The 26,138-nt window shown below is 39.9% G+C and overlaps 1 protein-coding gene across 1 annotated transcript; it reads left to right on the forward strand.

Moving 5' to 3' along the window:
* The first annotated feature begins 11,233 nt into the window (after positions 1-11,233).
* LOC142371157 (homeobox protein Hox-B9a-like) lies at positions 11,234-22,672 on the forward strand. The gene is made up of 2 exons (XM_075453768.1): positions 11,234-11,923; positions 21,815-22,672. The coding sequence occupies exons 1-2, from the start codon at positions 11,311-11,313 to the stop codon at positions 22,048-22,050; spliced, it is 849 nt and encodes a 282-aa protein (XP_075309883.1). The 5' UTR covers positions 11,234-11,310; the 3' UTR covers positions 22,051-22,672.
* Positions 22,673-26,138: the final 3,466 nt, after the last annotated feature.

Here is a 26,138-nt window from a genome sequence, read left to right on the forward strand (position 1 = left end):
CACTTTCATTCAGAAAGTCGTTGAGCTGGTTAAAAACAACTTTCTCAATAATCTTGGATATAAAAGAGAGATTAGAGACAGGTCTGTAGTTGTTCATCATAGAGGCGTCTAGAGCTCTCTTCTTTAGGAGTGGCTTAATAGCAGCTGTCTTTAGTGACTTGGGAAAAATGCCTGATGCCATGGAGCTGTCAACTATTTGTAGGAGATCGCTTTCTACTGAGGTAAAAACTGTTTTTAAAAAGTCAGATAGTATTATGTCCAGAGTGCAAGTTGCCGAACTGTTTCCTCTAGGATTTTTAAATCAACAATATTAAATTGTGACATAACGCCAGAGTTATTTCTAGGTTTTAGACACAGATTATTTTCCTTGTTTGTCTGTGTGGCCGTGAATGTTTTGTCTAAGTGTTTTGATTTTTTTGGCTAAAAAAGTTGTCAAATTCGTTGCATTTCTCAGTGAATAATCTTTCTTTCTGTAGAACGATGGACTCTAAAGAGTTTGGAAATGGCCTTATAACCCTTCCCAGTTTGATGGGAACAATTGCTTCTCTGAGATCATTGCTGATGTATTTCCTCCTTGGCATTGTATTAACACACAACTGAAGGCTTGAGACCAGCAAACTTACATTGATGATGACCAATAAATCAAATTCAGGGTGTACTTTTTCACATGACTGCAGTAAGTATATATGTGTTTAATTTTAGTCTTTGTATAATTTTGAGGTGAAGTAAGTGACATCTACATTTAGAAAAACAATATTTTAATTTTTTTTTTCCTCCAAAAGATTGGATTAACACTGTTCCTCTGCTATCTACTTTCTTTTCTGAGCTTGTCCAGTACTTGCCACGCTTGACGGAGGTCTTTCGGGGCAAAGGAGGGAAAACTGGAAATAGAATAAGAGGTCACATACTCGTCATCTCAAAGGTTTGTATCATCATTGGTTAGACAGATTCATATAAACATATATTATGCATCATAACTAAGCATAACATTAGCATAATATACAGTACGATAAGATTATGAGGTAATGTTGGTTATTTTGTCTGTACGTTTATACTAAATGATACACCAAAGAGTTCATTTTGAACAAAAATTATATTTATGACAATGGGACAGATTTTTGGTGACTCAAATTAGTGTCTCCCCCTCCTCCAGCATGACATCATACATATCAGGCGATGTAATGTAATGTAATATCAGGCGAGCGTGCATCTTGAAATCTTTGTACACCTACCTAAACGAAGAGCACAAGAAACTTGTAAATGAATACTTAGTGAGTTATTATGACAACACAATAACTGCCAACATACAAATTGGGATATGACCTTATCTGCAAATTGTAAAAATTAAAATTTATCAATAAATAAATTGGGATTTTCCTTTAAATCTTACATTGTTTGTCTTCTTAATGGATTGACTTATATTTCTTCACACAGGACAGCGAGACAAACAGCTGCATGGAGAAGACTGTGATGAGGGTGCATGTTATTGAGCAGGAGGGTGCTGAACCTGAAGATGACCCAGAGGACATTGATGTCCTAATTGAGGGTGTGGAGGTTCTCACTGGTTTGGGTAACATTGCACAAGCACGTGCTCTCTTGTTTTGACTCATGTACTGTTTGAAGCTGAGCTACCCACCAGAGGTCCGTTTCACGAAGCAGGTTTAGTGAAAACTCTGAGTTGATTAACCCTGAAATGAGGGAAACCCTGAGTTTTCCGTTTCACAAAGGGAGGTAACTTAAAGGGGAACTCCGGGGCATTTGAAGCGCAATCCCATTGCTAGAGGTTGTCAAATACTGATAGTAGGACACAGACAGGTGCAAATCTGCGCTCCCTGTGTGGAGATCGCGCTGTTCGCACAGCCTGTCATGCAAGGCTAATACGTGGTGGCTAAGGGGCAAGAGCTAAACCTTCCACGTAAAACAACAACTTGCACACTGCAGAAACGTCACACCACTTTATAAACCATCCGACAATAAAGTCACAAGCCTCACCATCAAAACCATATGCATGGTTCTCACATTACTGGCATGGGGACGTTACAAAACAACTTTATAAACAGCATGTAACTCACCGGTTAGTTGTACGCTGGGCATGTATTGTTGTAATGTTTTAAATACTTGAACGCAGTTTTTCTAGAGAAGATAATTGTTTTGTAAATGGGATTATCGTCCATTGACTCTTTTGGGCTTTCACATGCGCGAGCATACAAACAACCGGTAAGTGACATGCTGTTTATAAAGTTGTTTTGTAACGTCCCCATGCCAGTAATGTGAGAACCATGCATATGGTTTTGATGGTAAGGCTTGTGACTTTATTGTCGGATGGTTTATAAAGTGGTGTGACGTTTCTGCAGTGTGCAAGTTGTTGTTTTACGTGGAAGGGTTAGCAGTTGCCCCTAGCCACCACGTATTAGCCTCGCATGACAGGCTGCGCAAACAGCGCAATCTCCACACAGGGAGCGCAGATTTGCACCTGTCTGTGTCCTACTGTCAGTATTTGACAACCTCTAGCAATGGAAATGCGCTTCAAATGCCCCGGAGTTCCCCTTTAAGCTCTCGGTCAGTTACCGTAGTAACAGACTCTATGAACCTAACCTGGTCGGGACCAGGTTTTATTCAAGAAACCTTGAGTTTCTTTCTGTCTCCGCCCTCTTTCAGCCACACACGCCATTTGATTTCCTCATTCATTCAATCAGCAGAGCGACTTTTAGAAGTCCTTAGGCACAGTAGGAGGCAACTTTTTTCACCAACATGTCCTTTTGACAACGATCCCGTGGATGAAAGTGCAGCATTATTGCGCAGAGAAATAAATATTCGTCGGAGATGGTTATCAGACCGCGCATAGATGTTTTTGCATTTCCAGACAATTATCTTTTTGAGTGGCACCATCAGAATTTTGTTGGGACAAAAGAAAAAAAAGACAAATAAATATTTGTATGAATAGGCTTAAAAAAGATATATATAGGCCTATTATATTTTATAAAGACACTTGTGTCTTGGGGGTGGATTCCCTCAGCCACTGCCCTCCCGTTAGAGGTGGTGGCCCCGTTTTACGGGCATCTGCCTTCTTTCTGTTTGCTCAGTAGAAGTCTGTGTTAGTTTAAATAGGCTTAATTATTTAACAGACCATGATATAGATGAGAAGACATAGTTTATGTGTGTGAAAACAGCATTATGTTGGGAATAAAATAACTGCAAAGTAAAACAGCCACTTAATATTTATTTTACAGTGTAAAACATGAGGTACCTCCATGCCGAGGTCTCACCTGTTTGAACAATGTTTTTATATTTCATCTTAGCTGGTGCCAAGTGCGCTTCTCCCCCGCGAGATTGCACCTAAATGAAATAAATGAATGGGCTACCATTCAAGCAGTTTCCCTGTAATATTATTGTGATTGCAAAGGACTACATTTAAACTTACACTTTTGCTGCTGCAGCGGTGTTGCACTTATTTCAAACGTATTGAAACTCGCCGTATGAGCACATTAAGATTTCCAATTCGAGGTTGGTGAAAAACATAGCCCCTCCTCTTCCCCGTTTCCATGGTGACTCGTCAAATCTGGGCTCCATTGATGCTGACTTTTTAAAGTTGTGGCGCATACGCTAAACTCAAGGTGAACTTACTCAGAGTTGATTAACCTCACTCAAATCAGCGTTTCTGGAACCGAAAACTCAGAGTTTTCTATCTCAGAGTAGATCAACTCAGAGATCAGGAATAGACTCAGGTGCCATTTATACTAATCTGTTTCTATATCGTTTCTATCGCGGATGCACTGTCCATTTACATTAAAATACTGGAATACGACTTCATAGGTGGAAGGATTCAAAGACGCCGGAGCCCACGTAAGCATTCGCATACGATGCTGATTTTAGCAGTTGTAAACGGTGAGAAACGAGGCTCCGCAGTGCTGAGCTCTAGCTACTCGTCCTGGTTGGACAACATCACTATGACGTACTCCTCCCTGATTCACTAGGCTGGTATCGTTGGTCATGTGACTTGAGTGCTGGGAAACTAACGGCTAAGGATGTCTGCATATTTTGTTTGTACCGACTCCCAGTCTATGCACTGTACCGCAACCGAAGTTTTATAGTCCATCGTTGTGTTTAAAAGAAGTTGCACCTCGTCATCTGTCCACGAGAACACACATTTTACACTGGAAGAACTAATGTTTGCCATTCCTCTTGACGCTCGTGACGTGCTACAGGTAGCAACACAATGCAGGTAGTGGGATTCTTCCTGTAGGTCGTGTTTTCTAAGCAGTTGCGCATGCTCCAGATGCAAGGGCGATCATGTGATGTGATGGCTGATTAGTCATGTGACTAGCGAATCAGCCGATCCCCGTTTCAGAGTAAACAGTTAGGCTTTTATTGAGAGGACAGTACCTTTGTGTGTAAATGTAAATAGTTTGCAAGACGCCGACACAAAGAAATGGTGAAATTAATTAATGTAAACAGAGCCTCAGAGTATGTTGAACCTGCTTTGTGAAACGGACCCCAGAACTGAAATACACTTTTGAAGTCTTCCAGAAGATACAACACAATTCTGATGGACAAAGACTCTCTTTAAAGGCATAGTTTCTCAAAAAACAAGCTTGGGGGATGAGTGAGCTTGACAAAAACCAATGGAAGCCTTTCAGTGGTTCATTGCTGCAAAGCTGACTTCCATTATTAAAGGTTTAGATAAGAAGTTATACATGTGTTTTCTCCTCTCTCTGTTTGTCACTTTACCTTGTATACAGTAGTCCAGGTGGATTTTTTTCTTTTAAGATTTTTTCTTACATGGACAGTTTTAAATGGATCATTTCTTTTTATTTTTTATTTGTTTTTTGACTTGAGCAGTAGCACTAAGCAATAATTCACACACACCATAATGCCGTGTCACATCTTGAGCCACTAATGATATCGTTCTTTGGAGTTCTTTATAGCCCCCTCTTGTTGCTCCCCACTGCTTTTTTGTTTGTTTGTTTTTTAAGAATGGGGGGGTGGGTAATGTATGTAGATGCACTTGGAAATATCTACATGAATTCATGTTTGTACGTGCAAGCTCTTATCTTTGCTCATGCGCTTCAACGAATGTGAAGACAATAATAATTTGCATTTCCATGGATGTTAGAATGTTAGATGTTAGAAATTTAAAGACATTTTAAATGTGTTGAAAAAAGTCAACATTTTACAACATACTGCTTTTAGGGTTTTACCCCAAGAAACCTTGATTGTGATCAATTTCATCAGCAATGTTTTTATGTGCTAGTAGTCTTTAAAGTATAACTTTACTGCCACCAGTTAGTTATGTTTATTCCCTTTTTTGCAGACGTGTTTTACATTTTACAATTTTGCGTACTTGCTTCATTTTGACCCATACCCTCTTAGCGGTTTCACTGAGATTGGTATAAACCATGCCCATCGTCATTTCCTGTTAGGATGTAAGCAGTATTTTGTATGTTAGCTCAAACTTTGAAGTGTTATATTGATTGGTAAAGGTGGAAGAAGCGGTAAGCATTTATGCTGTATTTTAAAGCCTGCTAATAAAGTTTATTTGATAAGCATATGTTTTGTGCTTTTTGTTGTAAAATAATAATAGGTTATTAAACTATATATTTCTGGTTTAAGCAAGACTAACAGTAGAAGCATTGATTAACAAAATTGTTGGTCATGCAACAAGATTTGATCTCGTTTTACTTAAAGTTTTTTACTGGTGTCGGATGAATTCAAACAAATTTGATTACCTTTAACCAACAAATGTCAAATGTGTTCATTTGACATAATCAATGACGGGTTATTGTACTTGATTTAATTACATGGAAATGGGCGCCATGATCAAAATATGTTAATCAGATTATGTTAACAGATTATTTTTTGGAGTGTAACCTGGACAACAGACTGAACTGAATATGCAACACTCAGGCTGTCTACAAAAAGATACAGAGCAGACCACTCTTTGAGGAAGCTTAGGTCCTTCAACATTTGCAGCAATATGTTGCATGTCTTTTATAGGTCTTTGTTGGAGAGTGCAATCTGCTTTGAAGCCATCTGTTGAGGCAACAGTCTCAGAGCCAGTGACTCAAAGAAGCTGAAAAAACTGATAAAGAAGGCTGGCTCTGTGCTGGGGACTGATCTGGAGCTGATTATGCAAAGAAGAATGCTGCACATATTTACTGAACATTATGGACCACATCACAGATCTCCTACATCACATCGTGATCAAACAACAAAGTATGTTCAGCTAAGAGGCTTCTTCTGCTCTTTTGCAACAGTATGGGAGGTCATTCCTGCCCGAGGCAATAACCATACACAGGGACTTTCTTTTTTTTTTACAATGACTGGGGATTAATCTCTGGTTTTGATTCTTTATGCTTCAAAATGAATAACCCATTTGGGAGTTATTAAAGTGTTATCAAATTAGAATCTATTCAGTTCAGTTCAGTTGAGCCATCACGTGGATTATATTCTTGTTCAAAAAAAGTAAAACTACACAGTAAACACACAACATTAAATCCACATAGAGACCAGGCACCATGCTACTTAATATAGCTTTACATTTTCACAGCTTAATTGATTTAGAAAAAAACAAACAACTTTCAAGTTATACCAAATGACTGAAGTCATGTTGTTTTGTTTAGATACTGGAAATATTAAGGAAATACACACATTATAAAATCATCAAGCAAATTTCCAAAGCGATTAAAGTGTTTATTCCTATGCAGGAAGAATGAATGATTCTACTGAGAAAAATGCAGGATGTGGTATTCAGTTGTAAATGATTTCTTAGGGGCAGCTTGTTTGACAGTAATATAAAAGCCCTAATGATAAAGCAGGGTCCTGGCCTCTGAATGACAGAAACACGTCTTCAGACTCAATAACACTTGTGGAAGATATCGTGTCAAATTAAGTATTAAAAATTTGCTTCATATAATAAATCTTACCAGAAAAGACTGGAATAAAATGTAAATGAGGCATCACGGAACAATAAAAAAAAACCTTGGACAACAGCTATCCAGTAAGCCAGCATTCTACTGGATTATGTTGTAATGCAGCCTTGCAAAACAGCACAATCAGGTTATGAGTGACTTCTGGAAATATAAAACGTGAACATGAAAGTGAAGACGCGGAGAAATCACAAATAAAAAAACTTAATGTACCAATATGTTTTTCATTGTACATCCAAAAATAACAAAAACAAATAGATATCATTAGCATATCTTCCACTCCCTTTTGCAATGCTTTCATTTTATGTAAAGCACTTTGAATTGTTTGTACATGAAATGTGCTATATAAATAAATTTGATTTGATTCGATTTGATATCCATATCTTATTGAGGAGGGGAGTGGGCTTGTCAAACAGGATTACCATCATGCCTACTTGTTACATGGTTACGTTCTGCAGCTGGATGAGCGGGACAAAGACACGATGTTAGCCTTTGTAATAAAGAATTTGGTTTTCATCATCTTTGAAGACAGATATGCAAAATGTTTATGAACTCAAGAAGGAGATGGGAGTAATAAGTGCGTGGAGATGACAACATACATTCCTACTTTTCCCTGCTGTCAAGGATACTCAATTAATAGCTCTCTACTGATATTTTCAAAGGCAAGTGAGCTGTAAAGAGGTTTGGGGAATTAGGCCTGGGGCCTGCTCCAGCTTTTCAGCTGAGAAATACAACGCTGTGCATGATCTATGGGACCTGTTATTATATGCTATTTCAATCACACAGCTTGCAATTGTCGTATGGTAACAGCCACTGCCTTTTCATCAGAATACAGCATTTACATAAGTGATCACAAATTAGATTCAGGCCTGTATAGCACAAGAGTATACACTGATACAGAAATCATATGCTATTATTTATTGTATAACAGCAAATACACTAGAAAGATCCTTCATTCTTCTTTGGATAATATTCAATACAGAACACATAGTTTCAAACCACAAATGCATATAACACATTTAATTACAATTACAATGACAGGTCTGTTCACTTTGAATACCATTATTTTTTAGCCTTGAGAGCTAAACTGCAGAAATAAAAGAAAAACATTGAGTGAGAAATCAACATTAAGTGGTTACATTTTTCCAGATAGTTTTTAATTTGGGATCACAAGCATTCATAAATTTTAAATTACGAAACTTGAAGAAAATTGAGATACCATTAAGAATGACTCCCACTGAACAGTGGTTAAGCTGGCCAGGAACTACATGTCTGCATGTTTCCTATTCAAACTTGTCTTCACATCAATTCCATGAGACTAAACTATAAACTCTGAAAAATTCCATCCAGGAACATTTCAAATATTTTATGTAATTCATCATGTCATTTAAGATGCTGTAAAATGTATAAATGTTCATTCTAATGTTTTATTCGGGTGCTGCTCCTGCAATACAACAGCTCTATAGAACCTGAATAAAAATTGGGTTTTCTCTCTGTATCTTTTGTTGCAGCTCAAACAAAATATTTCAAACCAAACCAAAAGAGACCATGAAATTGAATTTGATCATTTCCACACCTGGCTCCAGTGCGGGTAATGGTGGTTATTGTTGCAGGAAAAGCAAATTATCATCTTACATTTCTGTAATTATGTTTTTAAAATGTTAAATTCTCAGGAGTTTTTGCTGTGAGCCTGGGTTGCTTTGACAGTTTAATCACAGTCCTTCAAGTCAGTGAATGATAAAACTGCTATTTTTTTATTAATGTCCTCGTGTGTTGGGGGGGGATCTTTGGATTAAGTTATCCTAAAGTGCAACAGATGGGAAGAAAATATTTTGACCCTTATTTATTTTTGTCGGAATATGTTTATGATATTTGTAATTCTAACTTCCCTTAGATTAAATCTGTCGGAGCTTCATTTGAGGGTTTTTTTGTTTGTTTTTAAAGAATATTGTGTTTCAAAATCTCGTTGAGCGTTCAAACAGAGCAGTGTGAGTGGATTACAACTGCTCAGAGTGAACGGACAAGGTTGGAGCCTGCATGTATTCCACAGTGCTCATTACTGGCATAAAAAAATGTAGCTTTTGGTCACACATGAGCCTTTTCCTCTCAGTTAACCTGTAGGGTGGGGTTTGGGGTACAGGAGAGTGTCACAAATGTCTTTTGTACCATTATTATGTGCTTCTCAAAACTGAGGCAAAGTTTAGAGCAGGAAAGTGATCTGCTGATAATATTTTGCAAGCTTTTTTAGCTCCAGTGTTCCCAATTAAAGCCTATCTGTTTAGCAGCACAGCCCACAGGGTGGAGGCCCTCCAAAAATTAAAATTCCTGCAGCCTGTGGTCTGAGGAGAGGCCATTTCAGCTGAAAAATATCCTGAGCATGCATGAATGCCAAACAAAGTAGTTTTTGAGTCTAGCAAGGAGCATTGTGAAAAGGGCATTTGGGTTGTAATTTTAAAGAATAATTTAACAATGTGACCCGTTACTTTTCCCAAACTGGGGTTTGTGGTTTATTGGACAACATTTTGTCCCTCTCTGACTCAATAAAAGTTCTTCTTATTTGTTCTTCTTGTAGCTGATGAAGCCCATCTGAAGCACAGCTTACACCTCCACCCGGAGCATTTCTGAGCTGCAGAACCTATTTGAATGTGCACAACACTTATCACTCGCCATATCTTTACTCTCTGGGCTGGTTCTAATTTGGTCGCTGAAAATATGACAATAGAACAGAATTGTAGACGACAGCGTAATGCCAGAGTCGTCAATGATAAACTCTTTTTTTGTTGTTGTTGTTGTTCCTGAACTTAAGGAGAACAAGGTACTCAGTCAATCTCCGAAATAATCATTTTTCTTCAGCGGATTTGAGAGCCGCGCTACAGATTCACCGCAGATACTCCCGTTAAACCCCAGCAGCGACATGGTTCATATTTACTTCCCTTAATGAATTAACTGCATAGTTAATGTCATATTAAGTGCATATGATTAATGCATACTTGTTGCACCAAGTAGCCTGCCATCTCCAAAGATAATAATCTATGTATGTTATAATCACATGAAAATAAATAAAAAATACATAAATACAAGTCAACACAAAGACTTACAACCGCAGTGTTACAGCCCTTCCAGTCGAGTGATGTTCTTCAAACTCATCATCAAGGATGCAAAGACGGCCTTTAATTTTCAAACGTTGTGGCTGATTTTAGGTGGGAAGTAGCAGCTTGAGCAGAGAGAAGAGCTCGCTGCCTTCCCATCCCGTTGGGGAGCAGGGCTGTCACTGCTCCAGTCCTCTCCTCACAGCAGCCTCAGCCCCCAGTGAGAAGGCCACAGCAGTCTCTGTCGCGTCTGCGCTGCCACAGCCCGTATATAAGCCCCATAAAAGCAAAGACACTGCTCAGATGGAGGGTTTTATTATGTTATTAAACGGACCCCAAAAAGTAGATGAAGTAGGATGCATTGTAAAGAGGAAAGGATATTATTCAACGGCACTAGTTATCAAAGGGACTTTTAATCTGCCAGTAAAAACAGTGCAGCTCACAGAAAGCCTTTCAAATCAATCTGCAGCGGCTAAATTATTAAACATACTAAGATGGGAGTTTCACCATCTATCTGGGAGCTTTTTACTCGACTTAAATGTATTAATAGTGGTACTGGTGCTTTGCACGCAGGCTTACGCCGGGATTTATTTAAGCAATTACTCGTCTAAAATGGAACAATAGTGAATGTTTTGCTAGTTACTGAATTTATTACATTAAAGTAAACATACATATACATAAAAAAATATATGGTGTCACTTATTGGTCAGCCATCTTCTCTGTGAAATGGTGGTGATAGGTGACCTACATACGCCAGCAATAAGGACAAACTTTCCATTTTGCATATTGCATGTAACAAGACAACGCAATATGAGGGCAGGAGATAGAGGTGACAGAGGGAGAAGGAGAGAGAGAGAAAGTGTGTGTGTGTGTGTGTGTGTGTGTGTATGGAGGGCGGGGGGGGGGGGGGGGGGGGGGATGTGGGGGGGGGGGGGGGGGGGGGGGGATGTTGCAGGATATATTTACGCTAGAATGACGCTTTTCATGCCCCAAGTAAAGTTCCGGCCAGTCAGATTGCGCCTCGCGCACAGACCCGAAAACCCTCGCGCACAGTACGGAGTTGTAGGTTAGGCAATTTTTTTTTCTCTCGCTTTCAGTGAGTAAGTTGTACAGAAGGAAGGGGTGACAGGAGAGAGAGAGAGAGAGAGAGAGAGAGAGAGAGAGAGAGAGAGAGAGAGAGAGAGAGGAAAAGAGAGAGGTCTGGGGAGACGAGGAGAGAGACGAAAACCTCACAATGTCTCCGCTCTTGTTTTCCATTTAGCAAACTCGCGGCGTATCCCAGATAATGTCAGAAAATGTCCATTTCTGGGACTTTGAGCAACTACTACGTGGACTCCATCATAAATCACGAAAGTGATGAACTCTCAGGCCCGGCTCGCTTTTCTGGCGTCCAGTATTCCGCTTCCAATCCCGCCGCGGCCGTGGACGGAAGGCAGCCTGTAGCCGTTGCGCACGCGGAACACTCTCACTCCGAGCCGTACCCATCCTGCAGCTTCCAGCCCAAGCCTCCAGTCTTTTCGTCGTCCTGGAGCCCTTTCAGCCCGCACCACGGAGCCAGTGGCCTTCCTGTTGTCTACCACTCTTACATTCCAGCCCAGCACTTGCCCCCCACAGACACGCGCTACATACGCTCATGGCTGGACTGCGCTCCTCGCGACTCCGAGTCGGTCCAGGGCCAGAGCCAAACAGGGCAGGTCAAGCTGGAGCCCCAGCTCGGGAGTCAAGACGGGGAGATCCCAGTTAAAGTCGGTGGCCAGCACCAGCACGAGACCACAACATACATCTTGGAGTCGATTTCCACGGCGGCGCGTGAGCCGAGCCACCATCCGACAGCCATTCCGGGACCAGGGTTTGAAGAAAGTAAGGACGTTTGTGAAGGGAGTGAAGACAAAGACGGACTAGATCAAAGTAAGTTATTAAAACAGGATATAACACGTGGGGAAGGGAGAATGGAGCAGGAGACTGTAACTGCTTTTAATGCTGCCATAAAACAAGAACAAAGAGACGCGAGCTAGAGTGCCCCACCGCCTGCTCTCTGCTTTCACCCTTAGCTTCCCCACGGCCAACTGCTCTAGTCATGGACTACTTGGGAAAGTATTTACAAAAATCATAAACAACCATATTCTGTGAATTTACCTTAAACCGACCTCTGTGTTATCATTTTTTCTAATGCGACACACGTGACCTGCAAATGATGGACAAAATAACACGAGCAGCCGATATGAATAGGGAAACAACTATAATGTATATCTAATCACATTATTTAGTGTTGGCAAAAAAATGACGTAAAATTGTATTTCTCAGTGTTAAAGTGACATTTTTATTGCAGTCCAATAAAACTATTTGAACGTGACTTACAGTACTGAGCAAAGTTAGATGCATTCCTTATAGCAATATATAATATAATATATATATATATCAATATAAGAACATGAAACCATCTTATATATTTTGATGCGTAATTCACAGCCATAATGATTTTTATAGATGATTGCTGTGATTATGCTTCCCAGTCAGTGCAGAACCAGTAAATAGAGGATAAATAGAGCGGATTTAGCTAATTTATTAGTAGGCTATAATTGTCATTAAAGAGTGTTACTGCATTTTGGGTTACCGTTACATCTTTGGGAAATGCGCCTCGCGCATTCCTCTGTTTGAGGAAGTTGTTGGCATTAGATGGTGTGTACATATGCGTATATGTGTGGCATTTGGGAAAATCAAAAGCCATTGCTTTTCTCACTGGATTTCTCACTAGTGAAAAATCAGGACGGTAAGCTTATTTATATGTATGCCTGCGGTGGAGACTAATTGCACTGTACTTGCCCAGCTGTCGTTACTTGGATTCTTATCGGAGAGGGAGAGTCCAAAAATCCATGCTGGGTTGTGTAAATTCTGCAGCGGCGTCTGATAGTAGCTGAACGCGACAAAAAAGGTTCAACATTGATTTTTTTTTTTCCCCTACTCAAAAGCCACAGTGTATTCTTTTGAGAATTTATTATAAATAAAATAGGTTTTCTGAGGCTAATTTTTAGATAACGAAATATAATTCAAAATGTTACGTCAAAGCACGGAGCAAATGCAGCCGAATGTTATACGAGTGAGATTTTGTTTTCTTCATTTGTAGTGATAGCAATAATATTTGACCTGAATTGCTCATCTTGATATAAAACCACGGTCTCTAATTCCGATAAATCTCGTGGAAGTATGTGATCCATCAATCTGCTTTAAATGCATGTGTGAGATGTATAATTTAACCTCCAGAGTGGCCTTTTCAGTGAGACAATACAGCTTACACTACACACATTGATATAAGCACTGTAATCACTGTACTGGCATTAAATACACACACACACAAAAAAACTTGACCAGCTGAGCTTTTTAGGACATTGTATTGACTAACTTAATCTTAACTATTACCAATTATTGGCTACCCCTGACCTTAACCTAATTCTGTTTACCCCTGAGCCCTAACCCTAACCCCAGCACCTCAGATACAACCACACAACACTGAATTTGAACCGATTCCTTTTTTCAAAGCATTTGGTTGAAACCAATGCTAACGTTTTCAACTGACTAATGAGCAATCAACATGTTCTGTATTATTTTCCAAGAAATTACAAAACTGTAAAATGGCACTAAGAATACTTACAAAACATCTGATGTATATAGCAACTTTTCCTAAATCAAGGCAGCCATTTTGTTAGCACTCCAAGGTGACTGCAAAATGTCTTTTGGCCTTTTGCACTGCTCTCAGAAATATTTGATGCAAAGAGCAAAGAACAAATGCAATAAAATAAGTTCTGTTATGTTCACTTGTAAATAAGTGAAATGGTGTACATAAGGCCGCTGGGGGAAATCCGAGGATAACTGAGACTTTAGTTTAAAAAAACTTTTGGAAGTGATCTTTTCACATTCTTATTATTATCAAGTCACTTTTTACATGACAACTGCTTGGCTAGGTTAAGGCAGAACAATTTCCTGGTAAGGTTTAGGAACTAAACCCACGTTATCAGGAACCAAGTAGCAACCAAATTTTCTGGTTAGATTAAGTAAAAGATTGTCGTCACGTTCATGATGCACAAACTCATCACATTACAATGTATCAAATTATGACGTGGAAATAGGTTTCAAAAATGTTTGAACCTGTTCAGGACATTGAAGAGATGTTTTGATGCAATCTGTTGGTTTCTGTAGCTGGACAACTGTTTTTTGATTGGCATTGTATAAATTTGACTAATATGGATTTTGATTCATTTGATACGATTTGATTTTGTTTGTATTACAAAGAGTTGAATTATAATTGGTTCGAACAGGACTATATCTTTGAAGTGCCTTGAGATGACATTTGTCGTGATTTGGCACTATATAAATAAAGATGAACAGAACTGTGCTAAACCATGTTTCCTATCATGTTAAAATTTGGCGAGAAATTTGGATTAATTTTAGGGTACATGGCTTTTTGATTAAATAACATAACATGGTACCATCAGAGTGAGCAAAAGCCGCTAATATTAATGTATAGACCAACATATAGCAAATAAAAACATTTATTCATCCAGTTTGATTTCATGTGGACTTTAAGCCTCAAAATGAAAGATACATTTAGGCAAGGCAATTTTATTTATAGAGCACAATTCGTACACAAGGCAATTCAAAGTGCAAAATTTAGACCAGCGACAAAAACCCGAACAGTACAAGTTATTTTGTTGAGAATAACTTCTGACTCCAGCCTTGTTCTTTAGCAAACAAGTCCTCTTGTTGTCTCAGATTCTGATTTTAGAATTCAAGCTTGCATGCTCAGATAATAGGTTTAACATTTTATTTTTCAACTTTGGCAAAATTGTTCTTAGGGCTTTGAACTTATGAACTGTTAGTCTGCTAAATATCACAAAATGTGAGTATTATTTGATGCCCTAGTGGTTTTAAAAATTAATTTGATATTTTTGACAAATAAGTTTGTTAGTTTCCATGAAATGCTCATGCTAAATAAGATAGAGTCCCATATTATTTTGCATTCAGGGAAGCATTCCTAACAGAATACGATTTTTTTAAACAACAACACCACTGTAATACTGTCCACTTCCAAATTTTTATTAAGTGAAGACCAGGTTCAAAGACCTGAAATTTGAAGAGTAAGAGGTTTCAAGAGGTCTTTGTAGTGTGTTAGATATATTAAGCTGTCAGTTTGGGCTCCAAGCTTACATTTGTCCCTGACTCTAACTTTTCAGTGAGAAAATAACAGAAATAACAGAAAGTGCTTTCATAATATATGTGAACAGCAGGGCAGATCCAAGCTGAGTTTCCCGACACATTCAGTCAAATCGCTGCCCTGTGAATAACATCACTGGAATCTTACCCTTTAAAACATTCAGTAAAGCCACCAGCCAACAACAGATTACTCTTTGTGTTATGGGTGCTGGGCAGCCATCCAGAATAAACCACAAGATCCCTTCAGTCTCAGTGCTGCTAGCGGGTAGAGGGAGAAAGTTATTACCCCCAAAGTTTGTTAAGTTATATCATCGGATGAACAACTCTTTTAATTGGCAAGTTACTGTTGGTGGATGGGAGAGATAGGGTGCAAGGCTTTGTGTAGATAGGGGTATTGGGATGGGGTGAGGGGTAGATAAAATACAATTGGGAAATGTAATAACGTGCCTTTGGGATGTATGTGAGGTCAATTTCTGGAACTATTACTGTGAAATTGCAAAGGGAGGGTGAGAAGAGGAAAGAGGTGGCACATAATACTAGTTTGGCTGCCATTTTCATCCAACTGTATCCAAACCTGACATTGGTTTAGCTGCTACTATACATGGAGACAGACTAGAGGAAAAAAATGCTCATATAAGCTACAAGGCTGTATTCTCCTCTTTCTGTCAGCATCCATTCTTTTTTCCCCACCCCTTGGGTAAAGAGTCTATTACACTGACCAGCACCTCAAGACACCAATCTCCGCCATCCCCTCTACCTGTTTGTCATTTTGAGTGACACTCATAGTTATGGAGTATCTCAGAGGGTAATGAATGGTCCTTGAGGCGATTGTACACCAAAGGAATGCAAAGCACCTATTTTAAAGTGTCAAAACTGCACAATCCCCTGTCTCACCTCTACCAATAAGCAAACACACATACCTCTTTCCCAGACATTATATTTGCTGTTAAACGTAATCAATCCTCTATGTTGGAAGAAATTGGTTCCAAAGGATATTAAGCACATCGCATGATTATGGTTGCTAACTACAGCTCGTCTGGTGGGAAGAAAAGGGGAGAAGTATTAGGTCTACCAATCGCAATTTTCATGGCCTCTCACTCTTACTTCAAAACCAAATCTTTTACATCCATACCAATACTTGCTTTATATGTATTCAAGTTCTCATATCGTGTGACCAAAAACAGTCATGTTCCTTAGTCAATACTTTTCATTTCATTGTTGGTTACAAATGTAGACCACGTGTGAATAGGTGAATAGGTAAGGCTTTTATTAGTAATGCACACTAATATGACTCACTCAAAACAATATATTACTTTGCTAAACTATTCACTCCTGTTTCTTATTTTTTGTGTTACAGCCTGTAATTCAAATTGTTTTTTTGTGGGGGTTAATGTAAAAGAAATAGAAAAAAAAATAGTACAAACTGGTGAAGGGAAAAAGTTGTGCATGCATATGTACTCACTTCCTTTGCTTTCAAGTTCCTAAATAAGACCGAGTGATAACAATTACCTTCAAAAGTCAGAAGATTAGCTCAGTAAGGTCCATCTGTGTGCAGTTCAAGTGTCACATGATCTTATTATACACTGCTCAAAAAATAAAGGGAACACTAAAATAACACTTCCTAGATTTCAATGAATGAAATATTCCAGATGAACTTCGTTATCCATTACATAGTGGAATGTGCTGAGAACAAAATAACAACAATTATCAATGTAAATCAATAATATTATCCCATGGAGGTCTGGATTTGGGATCATACTCAAAATAAAAGTGGAAATTCACATTACAGGCTGATCCAACTTCAGTGGAAATTCCTCAATAAAAGTCAAAATGAGGCTCAGTAGTGTGTGTGGCCTCCACGTGCCTGTATGACCTCGAAACAACGCCTGAGCATTATCCTAATGAGGCGGCGGATGTTCTCCTGAGGGATCTCCTCCCAGACCTGGATTAAAGCATCAGACAACTCCAGGACAGTCTGTGGTGCAACATGGCGTTGGTGGATGGAACAAGATAGGATGTCCCAGATGTGCTCGATTGGATTCAGGTCTGGGGAACGGGCAGGCCGGTCCATAGCATCAATGCCTTCATCATGCAGGAACTGCTGACACACTTCAGCCACATGAGGCCTAGTATTGTCATGAATCAGAAGGAACCTAATGGCAGTCAGGGTACCTCTGGCTAGCACATGGAGGGCTGTGCACTAAATAGAAAGATTACATCACCACAACAATCCTGCTTAAAGAGAGGGTTGTACACTGATTAGGGCAATAAAGAAACCAAAGGTTTCCCAAAGAAGCTGGAAAGTTCCACAGCAGAGACTGATGTATATGTCCATAGGGCCACTATAAGATGTGCACTCCACAAAGCTGTGCTATACAAAAGAGTGGCGAGAAAAAGCCATTGTTTCAAGTAGGGCTCTTCTTGGCCATCAAAGAAAATGCTATGTCTGGCGCAAATCACCTTATTACTGTTATCTCATCATCCCAAGAACACCATTCCCACAGCGAAACATGGTAGCTGCGGCAGCATGTTGCGGGGATGTAATTCATCAGCAGGGACTAGATTGAGGGAATGATAGATGATGCTAGATACAGGGAAATTCTTGAAAAAAAAAATGGATATGAGACTGGGACAGAGGTTCACCTTCCAGCAGGACAATGGTCCAAAGCAAATTGCTGAAACAGCTCTCAAGAGGTATAAATGTGTCAGAATAGCCTAGACAAAGCCCAAACCTCAATCCAATTGAGAATCTGTGGCATGACTTATAGATTGATTTACGGCAGCATAATGCATCCAACATGAAGGAACTGGGGCAGTTCCTGGGAGCAGAACTGGGGTTAAGAGAATTTTCAAAAATAAAAAAAGGAAAGTTGAGTATGCATATTTTTTCATATGCATGAATTGTAGAAACAAGTCACTGTAAAGTCTTCTCTTTTGCATTTGAGATGAGCTTACATCCTTATTTGTGCTGTTTCTTATTTCATTGGAACTTGCCATCTTTGCAGTTCTCTTTCAACTTATGGAGCAACAAAAACAAATGTCTACTAGCCTACTTTATGTGGAAGTTCCCTTGTCAGGATGACTATGAAAGCTGTTGTAAACAGATAGCTGATGGATCACTTTCAATTTGAAAAAATTTGAGTCCAGGCTGACTGCTTCATAGCTGAGATGTCTTGGAGATGGAGCTATCTATCAGCAGAAGTTTCTGCCTGAACAATTTTCTGAATGCAGACAGACAGACCTGCAGTTCTCCAAAAAGCCAATCCTGGGACCCGTATTGTTCAATCTGTACATGCTTCCACTAGGCCAGCTAATACGCAGCTATAATGTGTCCTACCACAATTATGCAGATGACACTCAGATCTACGTGTCACTGACGGCAGGAGAACACGGGCCTGTAGATACACTGTGTCGCTGCATCGAACAGATCAGTGTGTGGATGCAAAACAATTTCCTCCAGCTAAACTCAGACAAAACTGAAATCATTGTCTGTGGCCCACAGAAACAAAGAGAAAGTGTTATCAGTCACCTTGAGACTCTCACTCTAAAACCTAATAACCAGGTAAGAAATCTCGGGGTAATATTGGACTCAGACCTGAACTTTAACAGCCACATTAAATCTGTAACATTAGCAGCTTTTTACCATCTAAAAAACATTGCCAGAATCAAAGGAATAGTGTCTAAACCAGACTTAGAGAGACTGATCCATGCGTTTGTCTCCAGCAGGTTAGACTACTGTAATGGCCTGCTCACTGGGCTCTAAACGGGCTGTAAGACAGCTGCAGTACATCCAGAACGCTGCTGCTCGAGTCCTGACTAGAACCAGGAAATACGACCATATTAGTCCAGTGCTCAGGTCTCTGCACTGGCTTCCTGTCGCTCAGAGAATAGACTTTAAAACAGCTCTGCTCATGTACAAGTCTCTTCATGGTCTAGCGCCAAAGTACATCTCTGACATGTTAGAGCCATATGAACCAACTGGGACTCTGAGAACCTCAGGGAGGGGTCTCCTGCTGGTGCCCAGAGTCAGGACTAAACAAGGTGAGGCTGCGTTTCAGTTTTATGCTCCTAAAATCTGGAACAGTCTTCCAGAAGATGTGAGACAGGCCTCAACTCTGACAATGTTTAAATCCAGGCTGAAAACAGTTCTGTTTAGCTGTGCATATGACAACTGAAAGTATTTTATCTGCACTCTTCGCTTTTAATTTAATGAATTTATGATTATTTTTATGTTTTTTGGAATGATTTTATTTGCCTTCTTGTGATTTTATGTAGCTGTAAAGCACTTTGAATTGCCTTGTGTATGAATGGTGCTCTACAAATAAACTTGCCTTGCCTTGTTTATGGTGTGTGTTGGACTCCGTGGGGGCTTCCCCTTGTCACCTCTCCTTTTTTGCCCTCACCTATAGTCACACAATAAGGATAATAACAGAACAAATGAGATTGCAAATTCAAAAGGCTAAAATGGGTTTCCTTCAGACTGTGGCTGGGCTCATATCAGATAAAGGATGAGGAGCGTAAACATCCAGAAGAGCATTGGAAGGAGTCATCTGAAGTGGTTCAGGCAGATGCATCCTAATCATATGATTAAGATGCTTCCAGGTCGCCTCCCTTTGAATGTTTTTCAGACACATTCAACTAGCAGCAGACTGCGGGGCAGACCCGAAACATGCTTGATGGAACATTTAAACTCTCTGACCTGGGAATGCCTCTCGATCCCCCAGGAGGAGATGGATAATGTGACTTAGGAGAGGGATGTCTAGGTTTCCCTCCCGGACCTGTTGTATCAGTGACCTGATCTCAAGAAAAAGGGCCGATAGATGGAGGGACAAAACAAATTTTCATCCATTTTGACCTCTGTCTTTTCCACAGCAGAGCAAAGCTAAAGGACCACCAACAACACTAACAAAACTAAGCACAGCCCACAGCTCAGATTGTTCCATATTTTTATTAGTCTGTCCCCAAGTGGCAGCAAAACACCATTACATGTCAATCCGAGGCACCAGCGGCGCACGTGCAGAGAACTGTGGTCCATTTTTTAGTTCTCTCCAAGGGGGAGAAGAGATACCCTCGCTTTAAGTCTTGAGCCAGGCCAATATATCTCAAAACAAAATTCCCAGTTATTTATACTGATCTGAAAGCTTTAAAAATGGCAGTGTCGTGGAAAGATATAGGAGAAGTTAGTTGCCTGGAAAACAAGTTAGGCCAAACAAAAAAAATTGGAATTTATCATTTTCTCTCTGTCAGAAACAGGAATATCCAGAGGCCCTGATCATACTCATCTTGTGATTTCCATTTCAAATTAAAGTCACCACAAAGTTACATAAAAATTTATCCTGGGGATCATCATTTACATCGCAGTTTTCTCTCATTACACTGGAGCTTCAGAAATTTGAAATGGGTTCCATGGAGCTGATTATTAGACAAATCCTTCAGAGGACCCTGTCACTTCTAGTTTCTTTGATCTTATCGGCAAAATATGGCAAAAACAAGTTTTTATGTAAACAGCAAATTATGTATTTTGTTATGATAAAAGTTATTGAAGAACTATTTTAAGAAAGTAAATTCTGCGAAGTAGAGATGATATTACATTTATAAAGGTGTAATGAAAGTTTACAGATTAACTTGATATTCTAATCTCTTTACTGCCAGACATTCAGAGACATATTGGAGCAATCAGAGGTGCTGAGGTGACAGAGGCAATGTAATTACACTCACACAGAAAAGAAAGTAATAAAAATAAAAACAATATTATGCCCGTAAAACATTTTCCTTTGGTGTGGGACAGTAATCCAGCTGTGATGGTCAGGATTAGGATAAGGCTCTATGGAATGCATTATGCCAATGGTGACAAAACAAGCTTATATGTGTGTGTGTAGCTTTGTGTAGGCGACATCTACGTGTTTCTTATCACTGTGGGAAATAATCTTTTCCATTTTATAAATCTATTTTATTGTCTTAAAATATTATTTAGCTGGAGATTCAGACCACATGTTGTCTTGCTTTAATTAGCATTAAAGTCTTTTCTTTGTTCCAAACTATCTTTTTTTTTATTTGAGCTGAGGATGAAGGGCATCTTTGAATGAAAACCTGTTTTACACAGGAGCAACTATGACTACTCTTTATTTGCTGTGTTTGGATAAGTTTTTTTTTTTTTTTTTTTTAGTTTAGACTCAAGTTTTGACACAAGTCTACCAATTGGTTTAAGCTTAACTGAATAGTTATCCTAAAACAAATTCAGATCCGTCTGTTATCATCATTTCATCCCGTTGTCTGTAGACATGTGTTCATCTGTTCATTTTACCACCTCCAGATCACAAACAACAGACCGTCTGTCTTCTGTGAAATCAAATCTACAAACAAATCCACTTGTGTGTGTTGTGAGCACTTGTTGTTGGTCTAAAACTTCTTTAAAAACTCAAATGTCACTTTTAGTGCCTAGTGTTTTAGAACAAATCTTAACAAATCTTGGCTTTAGTATCGTGATAATATTGCTCTAATGTAGGAATTTAAGAAAGAAAGAAAGAGTTACAGACACTTTCATTTGCCTTCTTACTTTAATTTTTTTTCTTCTTTTTTTTCTTTTTACAGATGATCCTTCGGCCAACTGGCTTCATGCCCGGTCCTCCAGGAAAAAGCGGTGCCCGTACTCAAAATACCAGACCCTAGAACTAGAAAAGGAGTTCTTGTTCAACATGTACCTCACGCGGGACCGGCGGCATGAGGTGGCTCGAGCGCTTAACCTGACTGAGCGGCAGGTTAAAATTTGGTTCCAGAACCGGAGAATGAAAATGAAGAAACAGAGCAAGGACCAGCCGAAGGATTAGAGGGAATCGCGTGCGCACATGTGTGCATGGGCACAGTCAAACGCACGTGCACAGTCACACCACGTAGGGGATCCATTATGCCTTGGCTCGTATAAAGAAAACCCTCCCTTGAATTCCAAACGTATACACGCAAATGAGCTGTTTCTTTGAATCCGTTTTGCGCTCTCACGTGAGCTCCAAAGGATCAAAAAGGTGTCAAACATTTATATTTACATTTATAGAACGCCACAGCTGTCTTATTTTTTTTCAGTCGATCCCTTAGAACGAAGACAAACAACTGAAGTTTGAAGAAAGAATGGTTTTCAGTGGGATGGCTGAAAGCTGGAACGTCGGAATTAATTGAATTCGGAGGAATAGATGGCGACAAAATTGAGTAGTTTAACAACAATTCATCCTGGGCACTATCTTCTTTAGATGTGAAGGGACTGGTTTTAATTCTGTGTACAGATCAGGTTGAGATGTTATGTTACATCATAAAAGAAAAGAAAGCGGGCATGTCTGATGACACAGTGAGGGCAACAAAGAGAGAGGCTTTTCCCTTCTCTCAAGCACAGCTATTATTTATTTATTTCACTATTGGCGACAACGGAGGTTACGGCGGTGCTGAAAGCGGGATTTCACGCAGCCGTTATTGAGAACAAGGACGGGGGGGGGGGGGGGGGGGGGGGGGCGTTCACAATCAGGATGCTGCTTACCCTTACTTTCTCTTCTATTATCTCATTGATTGCATAATGTAATTAAAACGCGCCCAATGGATGAGAATCCAGTTGTCGTCTGTTTTTTCGTCTGTCGGTCAAATAAGAGGCTCAGGAGCAGGATTAGAGGTGATGCAGGGCTGTTAACCGAGCTCATCAGTGCGGGATGCGATCAGACTGCTGTCGATATCAGGAATCGTCCCATATTTTTTGCGCTGTGGCGGTTCCACTGCTGCCTGCATCATGTCGTCCCATCCGCGGCACACGTGCCCAGAATGAATCCTGCTTTTCTTAGATTGCATAAAGCACCACGTTGCACAACTCACGCCTCTGATACAAATTAAACTTGGAGCACAATTGCTCCGTTTTGTGTTGCCTCCGTTCGGTGGAGATCACTATTCACCCCGCAAGAAACATCCCACGGACTTCTGGTGGCCTATTATCAAATAGCATGTTCTAAAGTAGCATTAGATATTTTATTTTAATATTCAAATTATCCATGTTTGCATATTCTATTAGATGAGCTTCCGTTCCAGTCTCTGTAGCCTCCCTGCAGACAGAAAATACCTCACTACCACCAAGTCTTTATTCAACATGTCACTTGGCGTCGCGTGTTTCTATGCACGGGCCTTCGGTGTGTTTTGGATTATCTGCTATGCAAGGCAGCTCTCTTCCACGTTAGGAACTGAAAGCGCGCACAAGGGCTAAACGCGAGTTGGTAGAAAGAGCGACATTCCTCGATGTGACCAAATGTTTATCACGTGAATTTAGGCCCCACCATTTTTCAAATGTTGTTCCTTCATGTTCTATTTCCAGCTTAGTCACACACCACCAGTCGTTCTTTGCTCGCATTTGTTTTTGCACTCGTTTCTACATTTGCTCGCTCTGGAAATGGTCTGCTTCTTCTTCAGTTTATGTCCAATCGTATTGATCCCGGGAGTTCAAACATAAAGAGGCCGTGTCGGCTGGTCTGCCTCTACCTGTCACTGGCGTTATCTGAAGTGTTGGCCTTGCCAACTCAAGTGGCGTCCGGTGGCAGTTTTATGGACGTCTTATAAAAGATAGGTCAATAGATACCTTGGAATGTGTGTGTCTGTGCGTTGCGCGCGTGTGTACGGGAGTATGACGGAGCGGCGGGTGGAGGGTGGGGTACATACTGCACCCTTACATGGCTAATTCCTCCTGTTTTCCGTCTAATCACATTGAACAGCAACATTTTTCAGTAAGCAACATCGAATCCCCCATTTACACCGGAAATGTTTACACGGTTTGCGCATGCCCCAAGTCAATTGTCTTTTTAAAGACATCATTTCTTTGCTTTTCTTTTGTGTGCAGAATCTATCGGAATGTACATAGGAAGGTAATGCTTACTGTTACTGAAAATGATAGAAAAAAATATCCATAGGAAGTATTTGTAATTTATTGTAGTGAGTAACCTCTTTCTTACTGGAATTAGTTGAATATGCTGAATATTGTTTCGTCCACTCCGTATCTTACTGTAATATAGATTATTTTCTATTTGTCTGCTTTGCTTTTTTAGATCTTGTTTTCTGTGCTGAGTAGTTTGAATGATCTTTTCTGATGTCAGTCCAATAAGTTCTGTGTGTCCCTGATTTGTTCATTGTGAAGTACTTAGATTCTGTTGGTATATTACAACAGAGAAGAGCTTAACTGAAATGAAGCGAAGCTTTTATTAATTATTGATGGTTTCTTTCTTCCCCTTTTGACTTCACCCCGCTTCATTTTCTCTCATGAAAGGAGAAGCCCGTTTTGAGGAGGTTTGCTGCTCACAGATATGGATGCAGCTCCAGAAGTCACTTTGTTTCCCTTCTGACTTTTAACGAGACAAATCCAAAGCATGTGGTCACAGTATAGGCATTATTAACGAGCGGGAAACCTCCATTCTGCTCCCCGGTTCAAATCCCTTGAATGTTTTCCTGTTCTCTCTTCTCTGCATTGTCTTTTCTTACTTTGTGCGATGACACTGCTGTTGCTCGTTCCGGATTCCCATTAAAGATGAGACTTTACAGTATGACCCTGTTTTGTGCGTTTCTGTTGCTGCTCATTCAACCTTTTTTCTTTTGCGGAAATTTTACTTTTTGGTTTTTGAGAGTGACATTGCAATGTGTAGGTTCACAGACAATAACTCTGTCATTAATTTCTTCTTTTCGTTAATCTCCAGAATGTCTGTGGGACGAATGAACACACACACACACACACACACACACACACACACACACAGACGAAAGAGTGGGCGAGAATTAGAAAGAATCAAATGAGCCAGCATGTGTTTCAAATATGTGTCTCTTCCGTAATACACAAGGAAATGGCGTCCGTCTGGCTGCAACACCAAAAGACTATCATAAACCAATAAACCCCCCCCCCCCCCATCACGCAGACACACACACGGAGGATGGGTGCATTCATTGGGAGCGTCGTCATCCGTCCATTAGGAGCCTGTGAAGCCTTTTGCGGTTCCTCTTTTTCTCTCTGTTTGGAGCTGCAGGGTGTTTCTTTTATTACATTTTGTTTTTGTCATTCTTAAACTTACAGAGAAATCATTTAAAAACGTGCAACTGAGGAGAAAAAGTCAAAAAAATCCTTTTTGTTCTTCATGCCAAAGAGGGCTTGACGCTGCTCTCCAGTACCACCTTAAACTAGTGGCAGAAGCATTAGCATCTTTACAGGTTGTGCATTTCAAAAGAGCAAATATTGCTCATGTTGTTTGGAACTAAGGTTGCAAGCAGGGCATAGCTAGGATTTTAGAAATACTGAGGTTAAGGATCCAACTCCCTCCACTTCTACTCCACCCTGCTTTATTTTTTGCCCTCGTTGTTTCAAACTGAGCAGATGCACTCATACATTACCGTTTGTTGTTTCAGGACTTCATTCCAACACACAGCAGATTATCTGCATTGATTCCATGGATTACAGCAAAAAAATCCATCTTTTGCATCTTTTTTTCAGATGAAGTAGAGAAAAAGTCATCAAATGACCTGATTGTGAGAGGAAGAAAAAATAATCATTTTCTGACAGATTCTAACAGACTTCACTGATGAAACGCAAAATTCTTTATCAACCAGTTCCATCGTTCTTGTACAGCAGTTGGCAGATCAACTTTGCAAAATGGAGCCTTGTCATGGAGCATTTCTTTCAGTTTCCAACACAAAATCAGATTTAGACTGTTACTTGGCCATGTCATTGAGTTGATGTGTTTTTCCTGAAGAAAAGTTTGGAGTGTCTTTGCATTATCAGCCAGTAGCACCAAACCATAGCTCTCCTGGTCCTGCTCCCGACATCAACCCGACCCGGCGATTGGGGGAAATGTGCTGGTTTTCTGTCCTGGACTTTTGATATATTTCTTGTCCTGTGGGCTTTACTTTAAAACAAATT

Source organism: Odontesthes bonariensis, chromosome 21 (assembly GCF_027942865.1).
Source record: "Odontesthes bonariensis isolate fOdoBon6 chromosome 21, fOdoBon6.hap1, whole genome shotgun sequence".
NCBI lineage: Eukaryota > Metazoa > Chordata > Actinopteri > Atheriniformes > Atherinopsidae > Odontesthes > Odontesthes bonariensis.